The 26,264-nt window shown below is 43.6% G+C and overlaps 1 protein-coding gene across 1 annotated transcript; it reads right to left on the bottom strand.

The window, feature by feature from the left end:
• Positions 1-1,944: 1,944 nt before the first annotated feature.
• LOC121558740 (dnaJ homolog subfamily B member 6) lies at positions 1,945-18,756 on the bottom strand. Its single transcript, XM_045215871.1, is given in 13 exon segments — positions 1,945-2,302; positions 4,132-4,205; positions 8,111-9,103; positions 10,022-10,092; positions 10,202-10,296; positions 10,298-10,338; positions 10,563-10,664; positions 10,859-10,898; positions 10,900-10,976; positions 11,168-11,224; positions 11,341-11,450; positions 12,156-12,245; positions 18,507-18,756. Coding segments are annotated over 11 exon segments (1,680 nt in total). The 5' UTR covers positions 12,221-12,245; positions 18,507-18,756; the 3' UTR covers positions 1,945-2,302; positions 4,132-4,176.
• Between the last annotated feature and the right edge of the window lie 7,508 nt (positions 18,757-26,264).

Genomic DNA, 26,264 nt, shown 5'->3' with positions numbered 1-26,264 from the left:
GTTATTTCCTATTCACATCCCACAGTACTGACTAGTAACCATTAGGAACCAATGTCTACATCCCATAATACTGACTAGTAACCATTAGGAACCAATGTCTACATCCCATAATACTGACTAGTAACCATTAGGAACCAATGTCTACATCCCATAATACTGACTAGTAACCATTAGGAACCAATGTCTACAGCTACACTGAACACAAATATAAACACAACATGTAAAATGTTGGTCCCATGTTTCATGAGCTGAAATAAAGATCCCCACATTTTTCCATATGGACAAAAAGCTTATTTCTCTCAAATGTTGTGCACAAATTTGTTTACATCCCTGTTAGTGAGAATTCCTATTTTGCCAAGATAATCAATCCACGTGTTATGACACGTGTGGCATATCAAGAAGCTGATTAAACAACATGATCATTACACAGGTGCACCTTGTGCTGGAGACAATAAAAGCCCATTCTAAAATGTGCAGTTTTGTCACACAACACAATGCCACAGATGTCTCAAGTTTTGAGGGAGAGTACAATTGGCATGCTGACTGCAGGAATGTCCACCAGAGCTGTTGCCAGAGAATGTTATGTTCATTTCTCTACCATAAGCCGCCTCCAACGTCATTTTAGAGAATTTGGCAGTACGTCCAACCGGCCACACAACCGCAAACTATGTGTAACCACACCAGCCCAGGACCACCACATCTGGCTTCTTCACCTGCGGGATCGTCTGAGACCAGCCACCCGCACAGCTGATAAAACTGTGGGTTTGCACAACCAAAGAATTTCTGCACAAACTGTCAGAAACCGTCTCAGGGAAGCTCTTCTACGTGCTCGTCGTTTCTCACCAGGGTCTTGACCTGACTGTAGTTTGGCATCGTAACCGACTCCAGTGGGCAAATGCTAACCTTCGATGGCCACTGGCACGCTGGAGAAGTGTGCTCTTCACGGATGAATCCCGGTTTCAACTGTACCGGGCATATGGCAGACAGCGTGAATGGCGTCATGTGGGGGAGCGGTTTGCTGATGTCAACGTTGTGAACAGAGTGCCTCATGGTGGCGGTGGGGTTATGGTATGGGCAGGCATAAGCTACAGACAACGAACACAAATGCATTTTATTGATGGCAATTTGAATGCACATACCGTGACGAGATCCTGAGGCCCATTGTCGTGCCATTCATCCACCTCCATCACCTCATGTTTCAGCATGATAATGCACGGCCCCATTTCGCAAGGATCTGTACACAATTCCTGGAAGTTGAATATTTGCCAGTTCTTCCATGGCGTGCATACTCACCAGACGTTATCTATTGAGCATGTTTGGGATGCTCTGGATTGACGTGTACGACAGCCTAGGGCCTAATGAATTTATTTCAATTGACTTGATTTCCTTATATGAACTGTAACTCAGTAAAATCTTTGAAATTGTTGCATGTTGCGTTTATATTTATGTTCAATGTAGATTACGTTCAGTTGACCTGGTTAAACCAGTGTAAATGCTGTCCCACTGGACACAGACGTCAGTTCAACGTCTAGTTTTGATTGACATTTGGTTGAGTTATCAACTAACGTGAATTCAAAGTGAAATCGACAAACATTTTAGCCATGTCATTGGATTTAGGTAAAAGGTGAAAAAACACAAACATTTCCAAAAATTCCTGTACGTTGATGACTTTTTCCAAATCCACAAAGTTTACCATGTTTATTCAATTGAATTCACATTAAATCACATTTGTTGTTGAAATGACGTGGAAACAATGTTGATTCTACCAGTTTGTGCCCAGTTGGGTGCTTAGCATAGTCTGGTATAACCAGGCTTACATTCAGTGTAGAGTTTCAGTCTGGTATAACCAGGCTTACATTCAGTGTAGAGTTTCAGTCTGGTATAACCAGGCTTACATTCAGTGTGTGTGGAGGATTCGTTACATAATGGAATTCCACACACATGTAAATATTTGAGTTGCAAATTTATCAGCTTTCAATGAATATAGATTACTCTAGTATCACACCTTTCCATGGTATTGAAACATGTAGTCATGATTTAAAATGCTTTCCAGGACACATTCTCCTATAAGACAGTTTAAAATGCAAATGATTTAATGTAGATGAGTTGTTTGTGATTCAAAATACTTTACAAAGAAACTTTTCATTTAGCTATATACACACTCACACATAGAAGTACATACATTTGTATTTGTCAGTTTAATTTTCTTTTTCAAATAAAACTTTGAAAAGTGTTGATCAGCTGGTACAGTAAGTCGCGGGGCTGAGAGACAAGGTGCACCATGGGAGATTTGACCTTTGACCTGTTGGGAGCAAATGGATCAGACGCAACGTTAGAACCACAGCAAAGGCTGCTTGGAGCTACAGCATACCTCTCTCTAGTCTACATCTATACCTATCTATCCCAATCTGTTAATCCTGGGTTAACTAGCTACTAGCTATCCTGTTAACTAGTAGAAGACCTGAGTAGTGGAATACCTGAGTAGTAGAAGACCTGAATAGTAGTGTTAACTACCTACTAGTTATCCTGAAATTACATTTTACATTTTTGTCATTTAGCAGACGCTCTTATCCAGAGCGACTTACAGGAGCAATTAGGGTTAAGTGCCTTGCTCAAGGGCACATTTACGTCATTTAGCAGACGCTCTTATCCAGAGCGACTCACAAATTGGTGCATTCACCCCTATAGCCAGTGGGATAACCACTTTACAAATCAGGTTGTAGGTTGTACTCCTCAGGTCATCTACTCCTCAGGTCTTCTACTACTCAGGTCTTCTACTACTCAGGTCTTCTACTACTCAGGTCATCTACTACTCAGGTCATCTACTACTCAGGTCTTCTACTACTCAGGTCATCTACTACTCAGGTCTTCTACTACTCAGGTCTTCTACTACTCAGGTCTTCTACTACTCAGGTCTTCTACTACTCAGGTCATCTACTACTCAGGTCTTCTACTACTCAGGTCTTCTACTACTCAGGTCTTCTACTACTCAGGTCATCTACTACTCAAGTCATCTACTACTCAGGTCTTCTACTACTCATCTACTACTCAGGTCATCTACTACTCAGGTCTTCTACTACTCAGGTCTTCTACTACTCAGGTCTTCTACTACTCAGGTCATCTACTACTCAGGTCTTCTACTACTCAGGTCATCTACTACTCAGGTCATCTACTACTCAGGTCTACTACTCAGGTCATCTACTACTCAGGTCTTCTACTACTCAGGTCATCTACTACTCAGGTCTTATACTACTCAGGTCTTCTACTACTCAGGTCTTCTACTACTCAGGTCTTCTACTACTCATCTACTACTCAGGTCTTCTACTACTCAGGTCTTCTACTACTCAGGTCTTCTACTACTCAGGTCATCTACTACTCAGGTCTTCTACTACTCAGGTCATCTACTACTCAGGTCTTCTACTACTCAGGTCTTCTACTACTCAGGTCTTCTACTACTCAGGTCTTCTACTACTCAGGTCTTCTACTACTCAGGTCTTCTACTACTCAGGTCTTCTACTACTCAGGTCATCTACTACTCAGGTCATCTACTACTCAGGTCTTCTACTACTCATCTACTACTCAGGTCATCTACTACTCAGGTCTTCTACTACTCAGGTCTTCTACTACTCAGGTCATCTACTACTCAGGTCTTCTACTACTCAGGTCATCTACTACTCAGGTCATCTACTACTCAGGTCTTCTACTACTCAGGTCTTCTACTACTCAGGTCATCTACTACTCAGGTCTTCTACTACTCAGGTCATCTACTACTCAGGTCATCTACTACTCAGGTCATCTACTACTCAGGTCTTCTACTACTCAGGTCTTCTACTACTCAGGTCTTCTACTACTCAGGTCTTCTACTACTCAGGTCATCTACTACTCAGGTCATCTACTACTCAGGTCATCTACTACTCAGGTCTTCTACTACTCAGGTCTTCAACTACAGGGAGTATTGGAGTGGAGAACACAGGACAGGTTGTGGTGTGGAAAGTAGACAGAGTGGTGAGATAGAGTGACGTAAGGTGCTCAGAGTCTAGGGTGATGGTGGTGGGGTCCTCTAGGGGTGACAGGGAGGAGGATGCCACAGTGAAGGTGGGAGGAGCTGGTGATATTTTGTTTGGGATTTACCTCAGGCTCAGAGGTCAGGGGTCAGATGGGCAACGGCCAATCAGATCAGCCTGTGAAGGCCTGGAAGTCTGAGTCTGAAACAGGAAGCAGGAAGAGTGACACAGGAAGTAAGAAGAGTGACACATATACAAGAGACCAGAATAAAAGATAAATAAATAAATAAAACAATTTAGGAGCTCGGAAGATCCGCCTCATAGAGTGATTGAAATGTAAAGGTAATTTCCAATTTATCCATACGTCGCTTTTACCTGCGAATGCAGTCTCTGCGAACGCAGAAACATTGCCTTAAAATTTCAATTGCGCTTTAGCGCAGATTTTCCATGCTCCGGATTTAATCTAGGTCTTAATCAGGGCCTGTATGGTGCTGATCTAGAATCAGGTCTACCCTTTAATATCATAATGAATAACAGGGGGGGACCTGACGCTTTGGGAATACCGGAACCAGAAGTGATAAAAACAAAAACTAATGATCCCTGAGAAGATGGCAAAATAATATATATATATATGATCCCTTGCTGAGAAGATGGCAAAATAATATATATATATATATATTATCCCTTGCTGAGAAGATGGCTTAAATAAATATATATATATATATATATATATTATGCCTTGCTGAGAAGATGGCAAAATAATATATATATATATATATCCCTTGCTGAGAAGATGGCAAAATAATATATATATATATTATCCCTTGCTGAGAAGATGGCAAAATAATATATATATATATTATGCCTTGCTGAGAAGATGGCAAAATAATATATATATATATTATCCCTTGCTGAGAAGATGGCTGAAAAAACCGAACAAAACTCCAGCAAACACACTGTGACTTGATATGGCTAGCCTCCATAGACATCAGAACATGAATATGGACGGTACCATATGGTTGATGCTAGGTGGGATTGGGCCACCCCAAGGATTCTAACCTAGCATTAACCCTGGTTATGGATGAACTGTGAATGGAGAATACTGTATAGGGTGACTAGTCAAAGAGCGGTGAGCCCATAGAGATGTAAATAGTTTGATCTCTATGGGCGAGCAGATAGAATGACAGGCGTATGCCAAGAAAGTGAGGTTGTGTTGGTAAGCTTTAGGACAGGGCAGCATCTTAAAAAAGCAAGAAGCAATGTACCATCTAATGTAAGCAAGACTCTCCCTTTCTTTTACCATCAAATGAAGCCCGAGAAAGTTATATACCGTAGCATTTCCATTGATTGTGCAACATAGTATTTCTGCCACAATTTGTTTTGTTTTTCTCAAAAATAGATAAATATCCTGTTCTTTTTGGTTGGCTGCATGACTTTTATTTTTTGTTTCCTGCAGTGGTTGACAAAGTGTAAAGAAACAAGAAGGCAGCGAAGTCATTTTTTCCATTTCCTCTAGCACCTTACAGTCCTGGTCTCTCTCCTCTCTATATTGACATTGTGTAGATACAGCATATAGAAAGGAGGAGGAGACAGAGGTGCACTTGAAAGAACAACACTCTTCTAGCTGTCTGGATTACATTGTTAATCTACATTACAAATCTTTTGGCTTCACTCACTCCTACTTTATTAACTCCACAGGAAAAACACAACACCATATATAGATTCAAAATAAATCCATGACATAATAACACTGTTATCTCCTCTGTGGAGAGGAGGGGGAGGAAACTATTTGGGCTGTTTCCAGCGGCACCAGGGGTGGTGGTGATATCAGTCTGGCACAAACACACACACACACACACACACACACACACACACACGCACACACACACACACACACACACACACACACACACACACACACACACACACACACACACACACACACACACACACACACACACACACACACACACACACACACACACACACACACACACACACACACACACACACACACACAAGGTTGTTGAGTTTACTATTACATAAATAAACTCTTCCATGGCCTCCCGTCCCGTTACCGAGGAAGCTGTTTTCCTTTTAAAACATGTCATAGAAGCAAGAAAGAAGGTCTGCACTTATCGGTTCACGTTAAATTAATGAGTGAAGACCTCCCTTCCTTCCTTTACTGTTTAATAATAATAAGCCATTTAGCAGACGCTTTTATCCAAAGCGACTTACAGTCACGTGCGCATACATTTTTACGTATGGGTGGTCCCGGGGATCGAACCCGCTACCCTGGCGTTACAAGCGCCGTGCTCTTACCAATTGAGCTACAGAGGACCACAGGACCAGCATTTATAAGAACACAATCTGCAATGCCCTCCTGTCTTGTCACTGAGCGCGTTGCTTTCCCTTCAAACATTCCCTTTGACGTTTAAAATGAAAGGTCACTGGGGTGGATCGTATGATTGATTGAGAGCTTTCTAATAATCACTTGGCACATTTAAAATGGCAGGAACACACACTCCATGCATCGGGCACACACACAAAAGGCACTAAACATACATTCACTTTGGTGATTCTGTGTTAATAATATTCAATTATAGTCAAATAAATGTTTCAGAAGGACATTTAAAAACATGTAGGGTATTTGAGGTGTAAAAAGGGTTCTGAAGTTTGTAATTTTCACAAAAATGTCTCAGCCCTACAAAAATGTTCATTAACTATAATCCACATAATAATTAGTATTTCCTGTTGCTGCTGTAGCAAACTGGCTCAAATTAAGATCCTACATCTGTATTGTCCTTATTCTAAAAAGTGCTGTTTTGGACCTCGTTTAAACCTATTTTCTAGAGCCAAAGAATAAGAGCCATCGTAGGTATACTTTATACTTGTATAGTTTAAAAGCCACATAATATAATTTTATTCATTTAACATTCGAAATGTTTGTTAACAATTCATATTTCGCTGCAGTACTATAGAAATGGAGAGAAGCTGTCAAGCCGTAAAATCTTGTGTCGAGGTTCTGACAAATTCCCTTGGCCTTGAAAAGAAGTCTGTGTCAGAGGCACATTTCATTTCATACTGGTGTCTGAAACCCCTTCAAAACACACACGGCACTGAGCAGACGGGACACACAGAGAACATATGTGAAAGGCTGAAGCACCTCTGATAGACAGCAATCCAAAGCTAGCCAAACAGATGCAACAGTCAGTGAGGATGTAACGTGAGGCACACTTGAGTTCCTGGTGAATGCTATCCAACTCCTAGAAGTGGAATGACCAGAAAGGGGAAAAGCCCCTCTGACCAGGGTATTTTGACTGGTAAACTAGTTATATGCTCCAACTCCATCCTCTTAGAAAAAGAGACCGTGTACTTGGCACATGAAATAAATGATGTTGATTGTAATCCCCAGCCTTGAAATACAGACATACTGTCAACAGGGACCATTGTAGATGTATTAGCTTGTTAGTTACAGTGGCCATCTGAGAACCCAACCAGACAACAGAGGCAGCCGCAACACAAGGATAATGAATGTGCCCTCGGACAACTTTATAGAAATCTACCAGTCAAGGCACTGCACAAACATGAACAGGAACAGAAACATCATATCATTAAGAAATAAGGCCAGTCACTCACTCACTCACTCACTCACTCGCTCACTCACTCACTCACCACTCGCTCGCTCACCATTACTCCTCACTCACTCACTCACTCACTCACTACTCACTCACTCACTCACACAAACACACACACCATACACTCAACACACACACACCATACACTCAACACACCACACAGCCACACTTATTTTTCTTTTTTACAGTGTTTCTGCTGGTGGCTTTAGCTGCAGGATCCCCAGTGCCTCTCTGCTCCTGGAGGTGGTTGAGGAGGTGTGTAGGAGGCTCTGGGACCCCCTCTGGTAGCGCCCTGTGGTCCAGCGGCGAGGGGCTGCTGTGTGGTGACATGTCCCCTGATCTCTCCTCTGATGCTCTGGGCTGGCCTGGGTCTAGGTCTAGGACCACCCTCCCCACCCCAACCCCCGCCTCGCCCCCCAACCTCACTCTGAGGCTTCCCCACCTCTTCCACCACCACACCCCCAGCACCTGAGATGACGTCTGCTGCTGAAGCCGCGACGGACACTCTCTGCTGGGAGTCCATCTCAGACAGGCTGTAGGCCAGGGCCATCTGGAGATCTTCCTCCTCCTCTTCCTCGCTGGGGACGTCAGGGCAGTGGAAGTAGGGGGCTGAGCTGAAGGAGCGCTGGGCCATAGACCGGGGGCCAGAGCCGGGGCTGGGTCGGTGTGGATGGGTCTGGGTCTGGAGCTCCACTGGTACCATCCCCTCTGCCTGCTTCTGGAGGTGTTGCCTGGGTGTGTGTGAGGGCTGGCCAGAGCCGGGGCTGGGTCGGTGTGGATGGGTCTGGGTCTGGAGCTCCACTGGTACCATCCCCTCTGCCTGCTTCTGGAGGTGTTGCCTGGGTGTGTGTGAGGGCTGGCCAGAGCCGGGGCTGGGTCGGTGTGGATGGGTCTGGGTCTGGAGCTCCACTGGTACCATCCTCTCTGCCTGCTTCTGGAGGTGTTGCCTGGGTGTGTGTGAGGGCTGGCCAGAGCCGGGGCTGGGTCGGTGTGGATGGGTCTGGGTCTGGAGCTCCACTGGTACCATCCCCTCTGCCTGCTTCTGGAGGTGTTGCCTGGGTGTGTGTGAGGGCTGGCCAGAGCCGGGGCTGGGTCGGTGTGGATGGGTCTGGGTCTGGAGCTCCACTGGTACCATCCCCTCTGCCTGCTTCTGGAGGTGTTGCCTGGGTGTGTGTGAGGGCTGGCCAGAGCCGGGGCTGGGTCGGTGTGGATGGGTCTGGGTCTGGAGCTCCACTGGTACCATCCCCTCTGCCTGCTTCTGGAGGTGTTGCCTGGGTGTGTGTGAGGGCTGGCCAGAGCCGGGGCTGGGTCGGTGTGGATGGGTCTGGGTCTGGAGCTCCACTGGTACCATCCTCTCTGCCTGCTTCTGGAGGTGTTGCCTGGGTGTGTGTGAGGGCTGGCTGGGGGGCAGCTGGTCTCTCTTGCTGAGCTCCAGAGCCAAGGCCAACTCATCCTCCACACCTGGGGGACAGGAGGGGGACAGGAGGGGGACAGGAGGGGGACAGGAGGGAGACAGGAGGGGACAGGAGGGGGACAGGAGGGGACAGGAGGGGACAGGAGGGAGACAGGAGGGGGACAGGAGGGAGACAGGAGGGGGACAGGAGGGGGACAGGAGGGGGGGACAGGAGGGGGACAGGAGGGGGACAGGAGGGGGACATGAGGGGGACAGGAGGGAGACAGGAGGGGGGATGGGGGCGGGACAGGAGGGGGACAGGAGGGAGACAGGAGGGAGACAGGAGGGGGACAGGAGGGGGATGGGGCGGGACAGGAGTGGGACAGGAGGGAGACAGGAGGGGGACAGGAGGGGGACAGGAGGGGAGACAGGAGGGGGATGGGGCGGGACAGGAGGGGGACAGGAGGGAGACAGGAGGGAGACAGGAGGGGGGACAGGAGGGGGGACATGAGGGGGATGGGGTGGGACAGGAGGGGGACAGGGGGGATGGGGGCGGGACAGGAGGGGCACAGGAGGGAGACAGGAGGGGAGACAGGAGGGGGATGGGGCGGGACAGGAGGGGCACAGGAGGGAGACAGGAGGGAGACAGGAGGGGGATGGGGTGGGACAGGAGGGGGACAGGAGGGAGACAGGAGGGAGACAGGAGGGGGATGGGGTGGGACAGGAGGGAGACAGGAGGGAGACAGGAGGGGGATGGGGCGGGGGACAGGAGGGGGACAGGAGGGAGACAGGAGGGAGACAGGAGGGAGACAGGAGGGGGATGGGGTGGGACAGGAGGGAGACAGGAGGGAGACAGGAGGGAGACAGGAGGGAGACAGGAGGGGGATGGGGCGGGACAGGAGGAAGAAGAACACAGACACATTCCTGTAAGAACAGTTGAAAGGGGACTGGATGAGGGAAGGATGGACACAGAGTGGATGATTTACCATTGATGAGCACTGTCTTCAAGACCCCGTCTTCCTCGATCTCTGTTCTCTCCTGACCGTTTTCTTTGATCCTGTCGGATCAAGAACAGGAAGTAAGTAAAGAGAAGATTCCCTAAAACACACTTCAGTGGCCATACAGAAAACCGAGAACAGAGAGAGAACAGAGAACAGTGAACTGACTTCTTGGTGGTAGTGCGTTTGCCATTGATGACGCGCGTAGAAGTGGAGACAGACTTGAAATTCCCCATCCCTCCTCCCATGCTGTTCACCCCCATCCATTCCTCCCATGGAGGACGAGAAAGAGGTGAAGTCATGCACTGTGAAAGAGGAGTGAGGAGGACAAGTCAGATCAACTAAACAGTGAATGGAGCTGATATAAATGTGTTATTACCGTATTATTATCGGTTGTGACCCAAATGGCACCCTATTCCCTATATAGTGTACTATTTTTGACCAGAGCCCTATGTGCCCTGGTTGAAAGTAGTGCACTACATAGGAATAGGGTGCCATTTTGGGACACAGACATTGTGTTATTACTGACCTCCAGCCGAGGGGAAGGAGAAGAATCGGCTGGGGCCGAGCCTGGAAGCACCAGGATGTCCATGGAAGCCACTCTGCATCCCTCTTCCGAACGCAAAGTCATCTGGGAGAGCAGTCAGAACAAGGAGGTAATGAGACACAGGAAGAGGTAGGATAAGTAGTCTTCATGTAGCTTTGTATGAACTGCTGAGACTCCCAGACGGACTGGTTTACCGGTCAGATTTAGCCTTGACTAAGAAGCAGCACATGAAGACACAGGATACTTTTTAAGGACCATAGGATATTGGTCAGCCCCACCGAAGAAATTGGCGAAAGGATCCTGGCCTCCGAAGAATTCCCCGAAACACTTCCTCTGGACTGCGGAATGTGAAGGTGAACCCTGGGAAATCTTCCGGAGCGGGATGTCTACTGGAGCCTGGAGGGAGGGAGGGAAGGAGGGAGAGGGAGGGAGGGAGGGAGGGAGGGAGGGAGGGAGGGAGGGATAAATACATAAATAAATACATTTTGATTGATAAATATGGACACTACCAACATGGCTGATCAAAAACAGAGTAGAAAATAAAAAGCACAAAACCACGAAAGATAAAACAGGTTGATTCCTTCCACCTGCGTTGTTGGGCATTCTGTCTTCACCATAGGTATCATACACCTCTCGCTTGCTTCCTGTAAAGACAAGGAGACATTATCTGACTGTTATTAAACACCAATTCCACAGAAGAGTAGAGCAAGGGGTAATAATTACGTTAATAACAGGTTTAACAGGTTGTGGTATCTCTTACGGTCTGACAGAACTTCGTAGGCCTCAGCCAGCTCCTTAAACTTCCCCTCTGCCTCCTCCTTGTTGTCTGGGTTCTTGTCCGGGTGCCATCTCAGAGCCTGCTTCCTGTAGCTTCACATTAGACAAGATACAGGTTATTATTCCATCGCAGAGCCTGCTTCACAATATCCGGTGCCGGAGACTAAATCTGAGCACTGAGCTAAAAGATTGAATCGTCGGTATCTCAATGCCCCTCCAGAAGGGAGGAGGGAGGTAGGAAGAGAGAGAGAGAGAGAGAGAGAGAGAGAGAGAGAGAGAGAGAGAGAGAGAGAGAGAGAGAGAGAGAGAGAGAGAGAGAGAGAGAGAGAGAGAGAGAGAGAGAGAGAGAGAGAGAGAGAGAGAGAGAGAGAGAGAGAGAGAGATAGAGATAGAGAGAGAGAGAGAGAGAGAGAGAGAGAGAGAGAGAGAGAGAGAGAGAGAGAGAGAGAGAAAGAGAGAGAGAGTCCCAATGGACATCAAGCCAACTTGACACAACTATGGGATACATTGGAGTCAACATGGGCCAGCATCCCTGTGGAACGCTTTCGACACCTTGTAGAGTCCATGCGCCGACGAATTGAGGCTGTTCTGAGGGCAAAAAAAGGGGTTGCAACTCAATATTAGGAAAGTGTTCTTAATGTTTTGTACACTCAGTGTAAATCCACTTAACTCTATCAGATAAATCATACTAGTATTAGCCTAAAGATGATATCTCATGTAGCCTATATAGGCCTATTTTGGAGTGCAAAGAGACAGATTCTACAGTAGGATGAGTCCTTGAATGAGTCATTTACTTACGCCTTCTTGATGTCCTCCGGAGAGGCATTTCTTGACACTCCCAGAATGTCATAATAATCCACCATGTCTTCTTCACTCACCTCACTGCAACTGTTGACAACAACAACAATCTCATCAGAGGAAGATAACACTGCAACATTTCTCAAAGACCACATGGATGGATCTTTTAAAGCCTCATGTCATCTTATCTTGTAGCATATTGAATAGCCAATCAAACTGCTTTATTAGATTAGTAGACCTGTATTACCCTGTCATCACCCAGGATGTGTGGTTCTATAATCATACTGTTTATGTACTTATTGGCATTTTTGTCTTTATAAACAAATAGCTTCAAACCATGTTTAAAACTATCATGATGATCTCATGGACTGTCAGTCATAGCTAAAAGTTGATAGTGGAAACAATTCCCATTCGTCAGTTTACCAAAACAAAAGTGATATGGTCAGGCTGTTGAAATTACAAATTGGGCCTTTAACAGGTGGGCTATATGACTTGTGAGCTCATTGATAACAATATGATAACAACAACATGATAACATAGGGCTGGGCGATATATCGAATTAATTAGGTTAAATCAAATGTATGTTTTCGCGCAATATTACAAATACCTGAATCAAGGTTAAAATTTTTGGTTTGTTTTCATGTCTTTTTGGTCTCATGTCCTTCACTCCTTATGTGCTGTGACACCAAGCCCCTCCTCCTTATGTGCTGTGACACCAAGCCCCTCCTCCTTATGTTCTGTGACACCAAGCCCCTCCTCCTTATGTGCTGTGACACCAAGCCCCTCCTCCTTATGTTCTGTGACACCAAGCCCCTCCTCCTTATGTTCTGTGACACCAAGCCCCTCCTCCTTATGTTCTGTGACACCAAGCCCCTCCTCCTTATGTTCTGTGACACCAAGCCCCTCCTCCTCCTTCTGTGCTGTGACACCAAGCCCCTCCTCCTCCTTCTGTTCTGTGACACCAAGCCCCTCCTCCTTATGTTCTGTGACACCAAGCCCCTCCCCCTTCTGTGCTGTGACACCAAGCCCCTCCTCCTTATGTTCTGTGACACCAAGGCCCTCCTCCTTCTGTGCTGTGACACCAAGCCCCTCCTCCTTATGTTCTGTGACACCAAGCCCCTCCTCCTTATGTTCTGTGACACCAAGGCCCTCCTCCTTATGTGCTGTGACACCAAGCCCCTCCTCCTTATGTTCTGTGACACCAAGCCCCTCCTCCTTATGTTCTGTGACACCAAGCCCCTCCTCCTTATGTTCTGTGACACCAAGCCCCTCCTCCTCCTCTGTGCTGTGACACCAAGCCCCTCCTCCTCCTTCTGTTCTGTGACACCAAGCCCCCTCCTCCTTATGTTCTGTGACACCAAGCCCCTCCTCCTTATGTTCTGTGACACCAAGCCCCTCCTCCTTATGTTCTGTGACACCAAGCCCCTCCTCCTTATGTTCTGTGACACCAAGCCCCTCCTCCTTATGTTCTGTGACACCAAGCCCCTCCTCCTCCTTCTGTGCTGTGACACCAAGCCCCTCCTCCTTATGTTCTGTGACACCAAGCCCCTCCTCCTTATGTTCTGTGACACCAAGCCCCTCCTCCTTATGTTCTGTGACACCAAGCCCCTCCTCCTCCTTCTGTGCTGTGACACCAAGCCCCTCCTCCTCCTTCTGTTCTGTGACACCAAGCCCCTCCTCCTTATGTTCTGTGACACCAAGCCCCTCCCCCTTCTGTGCTGTGACACCAAGCCCCTCCTCCTTATGTTCTGTGACACCAAGCCCCTCCCCCTTATGTTCTGTGACACCAAGCCCCTCCCCCTTCTGTTCTGTGACACCAAGCCCCTCCCCCTTCTGTGCTGTGACACCAAGCCCCTCCCCCTTCTGTGCTGTGTGCACTGTGCACCTTCCCACTCGCACACAGACACCAAGCCCCTCCCCCTGCCACTCACAACAAAGACGAAAGATCACTTCTTCCTCTCTGACAATAAGCAGTTTAAAGTCGCTATTTGCATTTGAGGTTTGGTCCAACAGAATCGGCTGAAACGCTTAGTTACATTATTTTACTGTAATAGACGAAAACTTAACCTTTGTAATGATACCCTTTTTATGTCTCAACTCCCAACATGTAGAACAGAGCAGACCCTACTAAAACCAGAGCATCAATGAACGTGTGTGGGAAATTAATGCTCAGTTTGTCATTGCAATACCACGTACTGCTAGCAGCATTTTAGTCACAGACTGTTATGTGCCTGCTGTCAAGTCTGTGTTTTATAAAGGTGCAATGACCATAAAAAATACGCATTTAAATAAGTAATTGACAACTCGTTCTCATTCTGAAATAAGCATCTTCTTATCCAGGTAGGCCACTTGTTTTCAATATAAAAAAAAAACTGTTCTACCTTGTTAGCAAGCAAATACAGGGGGTATAGAAAGTCACCACCCCCTTTCAAAATGTTCACCTTCTGTTTCCTTACAGCCTGAAGTGAAAACACATCAAATCAGACTTTTTCCGGCTTTATTTATACACAGTAACCCACAATATCCAAGTGATTTTTATTTGATTTTTTTTACTCTGAAAATTTATTACAATTAAAACTGTAAAATACCCTATTTGGATAAGTGAATACAAACATTTGTAAAATATAGAAAATGATTCATTTGAAAATCCCCAATAAAAACATAACCATTCAATTTAAGATCTTTCAGCACCCTGACGGAGTTGATGTTAGACAAAAATCTGACAGAGTTTATGTTTAAAAAAAATATTTTTCTTCTCATTCAAGTGGTATACAAAGTTGCAATTTAGTTTTTCCTCAGTTGCTTCATTAATCTAAACCATAATTAAAATAAACATATTTCAACCAAAGTTCATATCCTATTTTAATCTATCAGGGAGATGGAGTTGACAGTTCATGGTTGTGACCAATGGTGATTTCTATATTGTTTGTTTAAATCTATCAAAAGTAGAGAATTTTACAGTGTTCTTCTTTCGCTGCATGTAATGAGGACATGAATAAGGGGTCCTTACGGTATAGGTGACCCTGCTCATTCCTGATTGATTTAGGATTTTAGACAAATCTGATGGAGTTGACCAAATCTCCTGATTTAATTTTTTTTAGGAATCACAGTTTTGAGAGAAATATTATTTAAAATCAGAGAGGGCTATTGCAAGAAACGACATAACATATTTTTTCGGTTAATATTCATTATTGCCCGTTTTTTTTTTTACACTTTTTTGGAGGGTTTGAAATTAAGATCCTTTGCTGTGGAGAAGGTCATTTCCGGGCATTGAGCTGACATGGAAATTAATAATATACAAAATATTTAAAAAAATTTAAAAAGCTAATCTTTCCCTTAAATAAAAGTCCCCTAAATGTCATTTTTAAGGTCACATTTGTTTTCACTATGCATTTGGGAAGCATTCTCCTAGCATCCGGCAAACCCAGATTTGTCCGTGGGACTGCCAGATGGTGAAGCGTGATTCAGCACTCCAGAGAACGCGTTTCCACTGCTCCAGAGTCCAATGGCGGCGAGCTTTACACCACTCCAGCTGACGCTTGGCATTGCGCATGGTGATCTTAGGCCATGGAAACCCATTTCCCGACGAACAGGTACTGTGCTGACGTTACTTCCAGAGGCAGTTTGGAACTCGGTAGTGAGTGTTGCAACCGAGGACAGACAATTTTTATGCACTACGCGCTTCAGCACTCGGTTGTCCCGTTCTGTGAGCTTGTGTGGCCTACCACTTCGCAGCTGAGCCATTGTTGCTCCTTGACATTTCCACTTCACAATAACAGCACTTAGAGTTGACCAGGGCAGCTCTAGCAGGGCAGAAATTTGACAAACTGACTTGTTGGAAAGGTGGCATCCTATGACGGTGCCACGTTGAAAGTCACTGAGCTCTTCAGTACAGGCCATTCTACTGCCAATGTTTGTCTATGGAGATTGCATGGCTGTCTTGTCTCCCGAGTGGCGCAGTGGTCTAAGGCACTGCATCGCAGTGCTAGCTGTGCCACTAGAGATCCTGGTTCGAATCCAGGCTCTGCTGTAGCCGGCCGCAACCGGGGAGACCAATGGGGCGGCGCACAATTGGCCCAGCGTCGTCCAGGGTAGGGGAGGGAATGGCCGGCAGGGAGGTAGCTCAGTTGGTAGAGCATGGCGTTTGCAACGCCTAGGGTTGTGGGTTTGATTCCCATGGGGTATGAAAATAAAATAAAAAAATAATGTATGCACTAACTGTAAGTCGCTCTGGATAAGAGCGTCTGCTAAATGATGACGTAAATGTCTGCTCGATTTTATACACCTGTCAGCAACGGGTGTGGTTGAAATAGCCGAATACACTCATTTGAAGGGGTGTCCACATACTTTTGGCCATGTAGTGTATAATAGGATAACTTGTTAATCTGTGATAATTATTGCTGTTCAATGGTCATTCCAATTCCACCATTAGATTCTTGATTTATTTTTATTTTTACAATGCCTTATGAGCTTAGTTGGCTGCAATCTAGTTGGATTACTGTATTAATACACTGTTAGTGGGCTATTAGCCTAGTTGGATTACTGTATTAATACACTGTTAGTGGGCTATTAGCCTAGTTGGATTACTGTATTAATACACTGTTAGTGGGCTATTAGCCTAGTTGGATTACTGTATTAATACACTGTTAGTGGGCTATTAGCCTAGTTGGATTACTGTATTAATACACTGTTAGTGGGCTATTAGCCTAGTTGGATTACTGTATTAATACACTGTTAGTGGGCTATTAGCCTAGTTGGATTACTGTTTTAATACACTGTTAGTGGGCTATTAGCCTAGTTGGATTACTGTTTTAATACACTGTTAGTGGGCTATTAGCCTAGTTGGATTACTGTATTAATACACTGTTAGTGGGCTATTAGCCTAGTTGGATTACTGTATTAATACACTGTTAGTGGGCTATTAGCCTAGTTGGATTACTGTATTAATACACTGTTAGTGGGCTATTAGCCTAGTTGGATTACTGTATTAATACACTGTTAGTGGGCTATTAGCCTAGTTGGATTACTGTATTAATACACTGTTAGTGGGCTATTAGCCTAGTTGGATTACTGTATTAATACACTGTTAGTGGGCTATTAGCCTAGTTGGATTACTGTATTAATACACTGTTAGTGGGCTATTAGCCTAGTTGGATTACTGTATTAATACACTGTTAGTGGGCTATTAGCCTAGTTGGATTACTGTATTAATACACTGTTAGTGGGCTATTAGCCTAGTTGGATTACTGTTTTAATACACTGTTAGTGGGCTATTAGCCTAGTTGGATTACTGTATTAATACACTGTTAGTGGGCTATTAGCCTAGTTGGATTACTGTATTAATACACTGTTAGTGGGCTATTAGCCTAGTTGGATTACTGTTTTAATACACTGTTAGTGGGCTATTAGCCTAGTTGGATTACTCTATTAATACACTGTTAGTGGGCTATTAGCCTAGTTGGATTACTGTATTAATACACTGTTAGTGGGCTATTAGCCTAGTTGGATTACTGTATTAATACACTGTTAGTGGGCTATTAGCCTAGTTGGATTACTGTATTAATACACTGTTAGTGGGCTATTAGCCTAGTTGGATTACTGTATTAATACACTGTTAGTGGGCTATTAGCCTAGTTGGATTACTGTATTAATACACTGTTAGTGGGCTATTAGCCTAGTTGGATTACTGTATTAATAAACTGTTAGTGGGCTATCAGCCTAGTCGGATTACTGTATACACGGTCTATGTTTTGCCTTCAACCGGTGGGATATGACTCATGAAGTCATGGATTAATTGACAATGACTAATGCTATCATTCAGAATGGAGCGTTCTGTAGCCCGTATCAATCTATTCCGCACCAACACAATAAACCGCTGACCGTGCGGCCTGTCAGGTAAACTCATGTTGGACCGTCCACGGGTATTCCCCATTGATGTTAGCCATACGCTTTCTCTGGAAGCCCGACACAATATTATTTGGCTATTTCCAACTCGATCTCCCGAGACGTGACATCCGACAGCTGCCACCAACTAACAGACACACACGCGCGTCGGCAGCCACTCGGAGGGTGTTAGATTGAAATGATACACCTTCAAATTGGTCTTTCAGACTAGACACAATGTTTCAATTTTAAGACGTGGACACATTGTAACTAAATATTGCCTAATATGGTAAGCATGTAGGCTACGGGCTACGGTAACATTGGAATGACAATGTATTGGTTTGGACTGAACTGAAAGACAAAGACAACTGCTGGTGGTAACGTTAGTCAATATAATTTGGCGGAAAGTCCAAAGCAACAAAATAGGCCTAGCATAAATGGATAATGTTTATTAATAAACTACTGTACCTTTTTAGGAGTACCAGCGAATTCTTTCGGTCTCCGTCTCTCTCTTCTTAAAATGGAAATGAATGATTGTGTAGAGCTTCTGGAATGCACTTCGTGACAGGCGCACACAAGCGGGTCCACCGGTCCACGGAATAACACAATATCGGTATACCTAAAGGATATTATATATTTAACGTTATGAGTTGCCCGTATTCCTCCGTAGCCTGCCTCGCACCATAACTCCGAAGTCCCTCTTACTTCTACCGCTCGCACTTCTCTCGCCTTACCTCCCCGTGTTACGTCACAATCAGCTGAGGCAGAGAGCGCCGTGACGTGAACAAAATAGAACGTCTAGAACAGGGGTATTCAACAAAATTTAAAAAAGGTCCAGTTAGAGAAAATGTTTTGAAGCAAAGGTCCAGAAGATCATAATGTCTAACAATTTAGTGGTATATATATTTAAGTAGCCTAGTAGTTCTGAATGTAATCAATAACTGACCGTCTAATCAAATTAATTCAGTACAATTCAAAAACTTGTTGACAATATTTATTATCACGAAACATAGAACTGAACATTAGGGTTGTCCTCGACTAAAGAAATTCTTAGTCGACTAACACTTATATGAGTTTGTCGACTAATCGATTAGTTGATTTAATCGACAGAGCTGTGCAAGACTAGAAAAGCGCAATATAAATGTAGTTAATTAACCATCTGTAAAACTGAGTTTCTCCGAAATTAATCCTGCAAAAGCACCACTTTAAATCTCGTGTTCACCAGAAATGTTCTCATAAGTTACTTGGAAATGAGTAATTAAGCATGAATAAGCATAAAAAATGACTTATCGACTAAAGAAATCTTAGTCGACTAAGACCAAAACGACCGATTAGTCGACTAATCGACTAAGAGGGGCAGCCCTACTGAACATATATGTATGACTGTAGATATGTACAATGTGCTCTCATTAATTAACTAAATAAAACTAGGGCTGCATGTCAAAATAAGAGAAAATAAATAAAATGTGAAAATTGTGCATTTTCAAAAAAAGTGCTTAACTTCAGAAAAATAATATAAAGGGAGGAAAAGTTTGAATTTCCCCTTTTTCTGTTTCACATCTTGACTCAACAGTCTCAACCAATTTTACAAATAATAAATCTCAACAGATCTTAACAATTGAACAGTTTTAGAGTATCACTTTGTTCCCCTCATATCCCACTCTACCATGTTTTTGCTCAGTGAGAGAATTGAGCTTTAGCCTGTCTTGCCAGAATTTTAAACCTGGGCTTGAATGGAGTCAGGGCCATTCTCATACACATGTGAAGGTGCTCATTGGTGAGCCTGGAACGATATTTAGTTTTAATTATGTTCATTGTGGAGAAAGCTGCCTCGCAGTTGTATGTGGAGCCAAACATGGTCAAGATGTATAGGGCTACTTTCCTCAGACCCGGGAAAGCAGTCTCAGGGACCATTTGGAACCAGAAAGTGGAAGGGTCAGTTCTTACAAACTGCTCTTTCAGGGCCACATCTGCTTGGAGATCAACCAATTGCATCTGGAGAGACCCAGCATTTACCCATTTAAAGTGCTGTGTGACTTCCTTTGAGAACCCCCTGACATCTGTGATCAGAAATGGGTTCTGAATGAACATGGTGAGCTGCTCTCCAAAGCTGAAGCTGTCAAAACGGTTGCTGAAGTTTACAATCAGCTTATCAATAAAATCAACAAAAGAAGACAAATCTCTCTGTCCCTGAACCTGTTCCTGCACTGCTGGGAAGTGTACACAGTCTCCCTGCAGGTCTTCCTTGAACACTTCAAGTTTCCTCTGAAAGGAGCGAACAGCTGTCATCAGTTCACAAATTGAATTGTCCTTGCCCTGTAGCCTCAAATTCAGTTCATTCAGATGTGACGTGATGTCAACCAAAAAGGCCACATTATCCATCCATTTCTCATTTTCTAAAAAGAGAGAAAACTGTGTTGCCTTCTGACTGCTTAGCTCTGCCAAAAAGATGCTAATTCCCTCCTGATGGACCAAAAGCGCTCTAGCACCCTGCCTTTGCTGAGCCATCTCACATTGTTGTGCAGCAAAAGATCATCAGCATTGGCATCAACTTCTCTGAGGAATTCCCTAAGCATGCGATGCTGGTAGGAAGAGGATGCCCTGAGAAAATTTATCATTTTCATCATTGTATTCATCACCTCAGCATGCTCATCTGACAGGGAGGCACAGAGGACAGATTGATGAATGATGCAATGGTAAGATAAAAGCTCAGGATTGTCCCCTTTCAGTCTTGCTACAGCTCCTTTTTCTTTCCCTATCATAGAAGGGGCTCCATCTGTGGTTATTGAAACCACTTGTTTTGGCTCTATTCCTCTTTTTGTTAACATCTCCTTAATGGCCAGGTAGATATCCTCTCCTCTTGTACTGGTCTGAAGGGGAGTGACACCTAACATGTCTTCACAGAATGTTTTCTGGGCTGTGTTGAAAAACCTGGCAAACACTAACAGCTGAGCATTGTCACATATGTCAGTGGACTCATCCACAGCTAAGCCTACACATGGTGCCTTATGCATGGCTTCATCTAGCTGGGTTAGCACATCCTGAGTTAATATTTCACTTTTCTTTGTGGCAGATGATGCTGACATGGGAATTTGCTTTATTTTATCACAAAGCTCATTTTTTTGTTTTCCCTCAAGTAGTGTTTCAGCTACTGCACTCATGCATTCTTTGACAACCCCTCCATCTGTAAATGGCTTTTTGTGTTTACCCAAAATCCAAGAAACTCTGAGGGAACACTCAAGAGCACGTTGTTGGGCAGTGAATGTGTTGCTCAGGATCCTGGTGGAGTCTGTCCATTCTGGATTAAATGCTCTGTTTTCATTGTCCACTTTTCTTTTTTTGGAGAGTGCCATTTGTTCCTTATTTTCTCTAACTGTTACCCTTTTTCTGCCTCACTCGTCTGTTTCGCTCCCTTTCTCCGTCTCACTCATATTTTCGTCAACTTTCTCCGTCTCACTCGTATTTTCCTCAGCTTTCTCCGGCACACTCGTCTGTATCTCTCCCTTTCTCCGTCTCATTCGTCTGTTTCTCACTCGTCTGTTTCGTTCCCTTTCTCCGTCTCATTCGTCTGTTTTCGCTCCCTTTGTTTTCTACATATATCGCTATCTTTTTAATCCGACTTTCTTTTCCTTGGTAACTTGCCTCTAAAACTCTCATCTGTCTGCACTGTAGAGTCCCAATGTTTACCGCCAGGAATGCAAAGACTTCATTGGCTGAGTGGTATCACGTGGGATCGCTTAACTCACATGCAATTGGTCGGTGAGTTTCCTCATTCACAAAACGAGTACCGTAAAGACTACAAAAGCTGTGCATATTAAAATAGAAGCGCCCCGTCAGGTTTTAATTCATAATCTTTTGTTTTGGTCCGGGTCCGTATGGGACGGCTTCTGGGTCCGGATCCGGACCGCGGTCCGCCTGTTAGTGACCTATGCTCTAGATGGCGTTTGCATCCCAGATGGTTACAGGACCCAGACTTCTTACATTACGTTGGAGTGCATATAGATGTTTATTTGACATTGAACACTGACCAAACTTCAGCGAGTACCAGATGAGAGGCTTTCAAAGCACATATTTGCGGGCAAATTATACGTTTTACCAGTTTAAAATCAAATAAATCAGAAAACGAGAGCGATGGACAGCAAAATCAGAGAATTGGAGAGAAGCTTTTTTGGATAACTCAGTCGAAGTAAACAAGGAATGATTTGGTCTTAAAGCTCAGCATTAAGAACTTCCCACCTCAAAGGCTGCAAACAGCTTAACTAGGCTGAAACAGTCCTATGATCAAGGTGAAAAACCTGGTAAATTGCTGGCCTGGCACATTAAGAAGTAAAATTCAGCCTTTAATGCAATTCATAATTTACAAGGACAATTATCAATGGATCCTGTAGAAATGAACCAAACATTTGCTTCCTACTACAACACACTTTACAACTCTGAATCTTCTGAGAACTGAACTAGTCAGGTCTTGATTTTCCCTTTACTTCAGAAGACACTAAATTGGATCTGGAAAAGGAATTGGATAGTGTTGAAATATCTGATGCTATTTTCAATCTGAAGGGAGGTAAAGCGGAAGGTCCAGATGGGCTCCCAATAGATATTTAAGGACAAACTTCTAGGTCCACTTTTGGATATATACAGTGCATTAGGAAAGTATTCAGACCCCTTGACATTTTCCACAATTTGTTACGTTACAGCCTTATTCTAAAATGGATTAAATCAAAAAAATCCTCATCAATCTATACACAATACCTCATAATGACGAAGTGAAAACAGGTTCTTAGACATTTTTGGGATTGATGAGGGGAAAAAACAATTTAATCTATTTTACAATAAGGCTGTAACGTAACAAAATCTCAAAAAAGTCAAGAGGTCTGAATACTTTCCGAATGCACAGGTGTGTGCATTTCCAAATCATGTCCAACAAACTTAATTAGATAGAACCTGCTCTTACCCTGAGAAACAGATTTCCCAATCTTCTCCTCCTCTTCTTCATCTTTAAAGTTGACATTCAGCTCCAGTGTTTGACTGCAGTCTTCCAGCTTCACTGATGCCATCTCTGGATCCTGCTTAGCAAACTGGGCTCCACTGTCACAATCAGGACCCAGTGACTGTAGGTTTGGACTCAGTGTGGAAGGAGAGAGGCAGGCTGGGTTTGTCCTCACTGTTGATGTTACCGGCCTCAGACTTACCTGAATCGGCCAGTAGTAATATAGAGAGCACAGACACAAAAGTTAGTGTTGACAGTTCTGGCACTCTTTATTCTCTAAAAATATAATTTTTTCTTGTTCAATTATCTAATTCAGTGCTTTGCTTGGACTGAAATAGGTGCTAATACTCATTTTGGGTGCCGGTACTGTTTATATTAAGGAGCAGGAGCTCCACAATACTTTTGAGCTAATACCTAACCTATAGTAGATAAATGCATACATGACTCACAATCCATTTAGTACAAGGTTACAGCTTGTTTTAGACAGCACTGTGTGCTAATTTCCTGAAGAACCTTGTCTTCACTGTATTACTTCAATCAAAAACCAATTGTATTTCCTGTTCACACCATAGCAACATTTATTGATAAAGACTGAAACTAGTGAATGTGTCTGAGTATTAGTACACATGTAGAAGACTGATAATCATTACATTCAGCTTCAAAACAGTAGTGCGACCGTGAAATTGTCTCTATCTGATGCACCCGCACTGTCCTCACTGAAGTCTGTTGACGCTGACCGAGAGTAGCCGCCATTTTACCAGCTTGGGAATTTTACACAAAACCAATAATATGCAAAACGAACTCAGAAATCTCAAATAAATTGATTATTTATTTAACTAACATGATTCAATTATGTACATTCACTCAGACAAACCCAAAATATCTAGCTATGTGACTTGTAAAATCGTTTTTATCACGTTCTTTCACTCACTCGTTTTGACACAAAAATAACACATCAAACCTTTACCAAACGTGATAATACCTTAACGGATGTGTTAACTAGCATGGTATGACATGTTCTTTCGACATTAGAAAGTTTAAACGTGCTATTACATACCTGTAGTAATAAATAGAAACGGACACAAAGGTTATCTTCTTGACAACAGATTTATTGTGAAGAATGGTGCGCGTGATGAAGTCATTAAGTAATCACGTAAAATGACGTCATGACATAGAATACACAATAACGTTAATCAAATTGACTGGCATCTCAGCGACAAATATGATTTGACATTTGTTAGTTTAGATTTGTTTGTTTATTATCACATATTTGTATTCGTAAAAGTAATATAAACACATAACATTTTATATGATCAGATATTTTTTATTTTTTAAACATAACACATTGAATTATTGAATTATTGAACAATTACACATTACACATTATTAAACAATTACATTTTATGTATTTTCTTATTAACTAGTAAACCTACACATTCTGAACAATTATAGTTTCAAGCAGTGTATTGGTAGTTCGTTAACATGCTACCTGACTGATCAACAATTATAGGTACAAGCTAATAACAAGGTATATATGCTATCTTATTGAACAAGCAACTTAACTCAAATAATGATGTGTGCGCTAGGCATCTCTCTCCAGCTCTCTCCAGGTTGTTGTGCTGCTTGGCTGGCCTGCTGCTGCCTGTGCACGAGCTGAGCGCCTGCTGCTGACGTCACTCACAATGCACTTTTGCAGCCAGCCATGTGTGTTGTGACTGAGTGTGTGACAGAGAAAATCGTTTTAGTGTCATTTAGAGGGGAAATGTGTGCATTTTAGTGTTTGAGTCACTTTTCAAAAGTTGCTAAAAGTTCCAAATAAGTTTTTAAAAGTAGCTGAATTTGTTGCTCGGTGCTGTTTGAAAAAGAGGTTGCCAGGGTAGTCTGAAAGGTTGCTAAATCTAGCAACAAAATTGCTAAATTGGCACCACTGGGCCATACCCCATTACATGAGAACTGGGTATCTGCCGCTTCCTGGTCCAGGACACTTCTACTTTGCATAGAGTTGATGGAGCTGTTGATTTTTTTTTTTTTTTTTAACCTTTATTTAAGTAGGCAAGTCAGTTAAGAACAAATTCTTATTTACAATGACGGCCTACACCGGCCAAACCCGGACGACGCTGGGCCAGTTGTGCGCCGCCCTATGGGACTCCCAATCACGGCCGGTTGTGATAGCCTGGAATCTAAGAATGTTGTCTCATTCCTCTTCAGTGGCTGTGTGAAGTTTCTGTATATTGACGGGAACTGGAACAAGCTGTGGTACACGTCGATCCAGCCCTCCCAAACATGCTCAATGGGTGACATGTCTGGTGAGTATGCAGGACAAGGAAGAACTGGGACATTTTCAGCCTCCAGGAATTGTGTACAGATCCTTGTGACATTGGGCCCTGCATTATCATGCTGAAACATGACGTGATGTCGGCAGGACAATGGGCCTCAGGATCTAGTGATGGTATCTCTGTGCATTACATTTTCCATTGATAAAATGCAATTTTGTTCCTTCTCCGTAGCTTATGCCTGCCCATACCATAACCCTGACACTAACATGGGGTACTGTGTTCACGACATTGACATCAGCAAACCACACGCCCACACAACGCCATACACAGTGGTCAGCAGTTGTGAGGCTGGTTGGGCATACTGCCAAATTCTCTAAAACAAAGTTGGAGGCGGCTTATGGTAGAGAAATTACATTAAATTATCTGGCAACAGCTCTGGTGGACATTCCTGCAGTCAGCATGCCAATTGCATGCTCCCTCAAAAATTGAGACATCTGTGGCATTGTCAGTGGTAGAAAAAGCACCCACTTGTCATACTTGAGTAAAAGTAAAGATACCTTAATAGAAAATGACTCAAGTAAAACTGAAAGTCACCCAGTAAAATACTACTTGAGTAAAAGTCTATAAGTATGTGGTTTTAAATATACTTAAGTATCAAAAGTAAATGTAATTGCTAAAATATACTTTACTATCAAAAGTCAAAGTAAATGTATAAATAATTTAAAATTCCTAATTTTAAGTAAACCAGACGACACACCATTTTATTTTTTCCATTGTATTTATGGATAGCCAGGGGCACACCAACACTCAGATTCTCTCTTGATAATTACGTGAATTTGACCATTTTTCTGTCCTAAGCATTCAAAATGTAACGAGTACTTTTAGGTGTCAGGGAAAATGTATGGAGTAAAAAGTACATCATTTTCTTTTGGAATGTAGTGAAGTAAAAGTTGTCAAAAGTAG

This window comes from Coregonus clupeaformis, unplaced genomic scaffold (assembly GCF_020615455.1).
Source record: "Coregonus clupeaformis isolate EN_2021a unplaced genomic scaffold, ASM2061545v1 scaf0540, whole genome shotgun sequence".
In the NCBI taxonomy this organism is placed as follows: Eukaryota; Metazoa; Chordata; class Actinopteri; order Salmoniformes; family Salmonidae; genus Coregonus; species Coregonus clupeaformis.
This window is presented reverse-complemented; position numbering and strand designations above follow the sequence as displayed.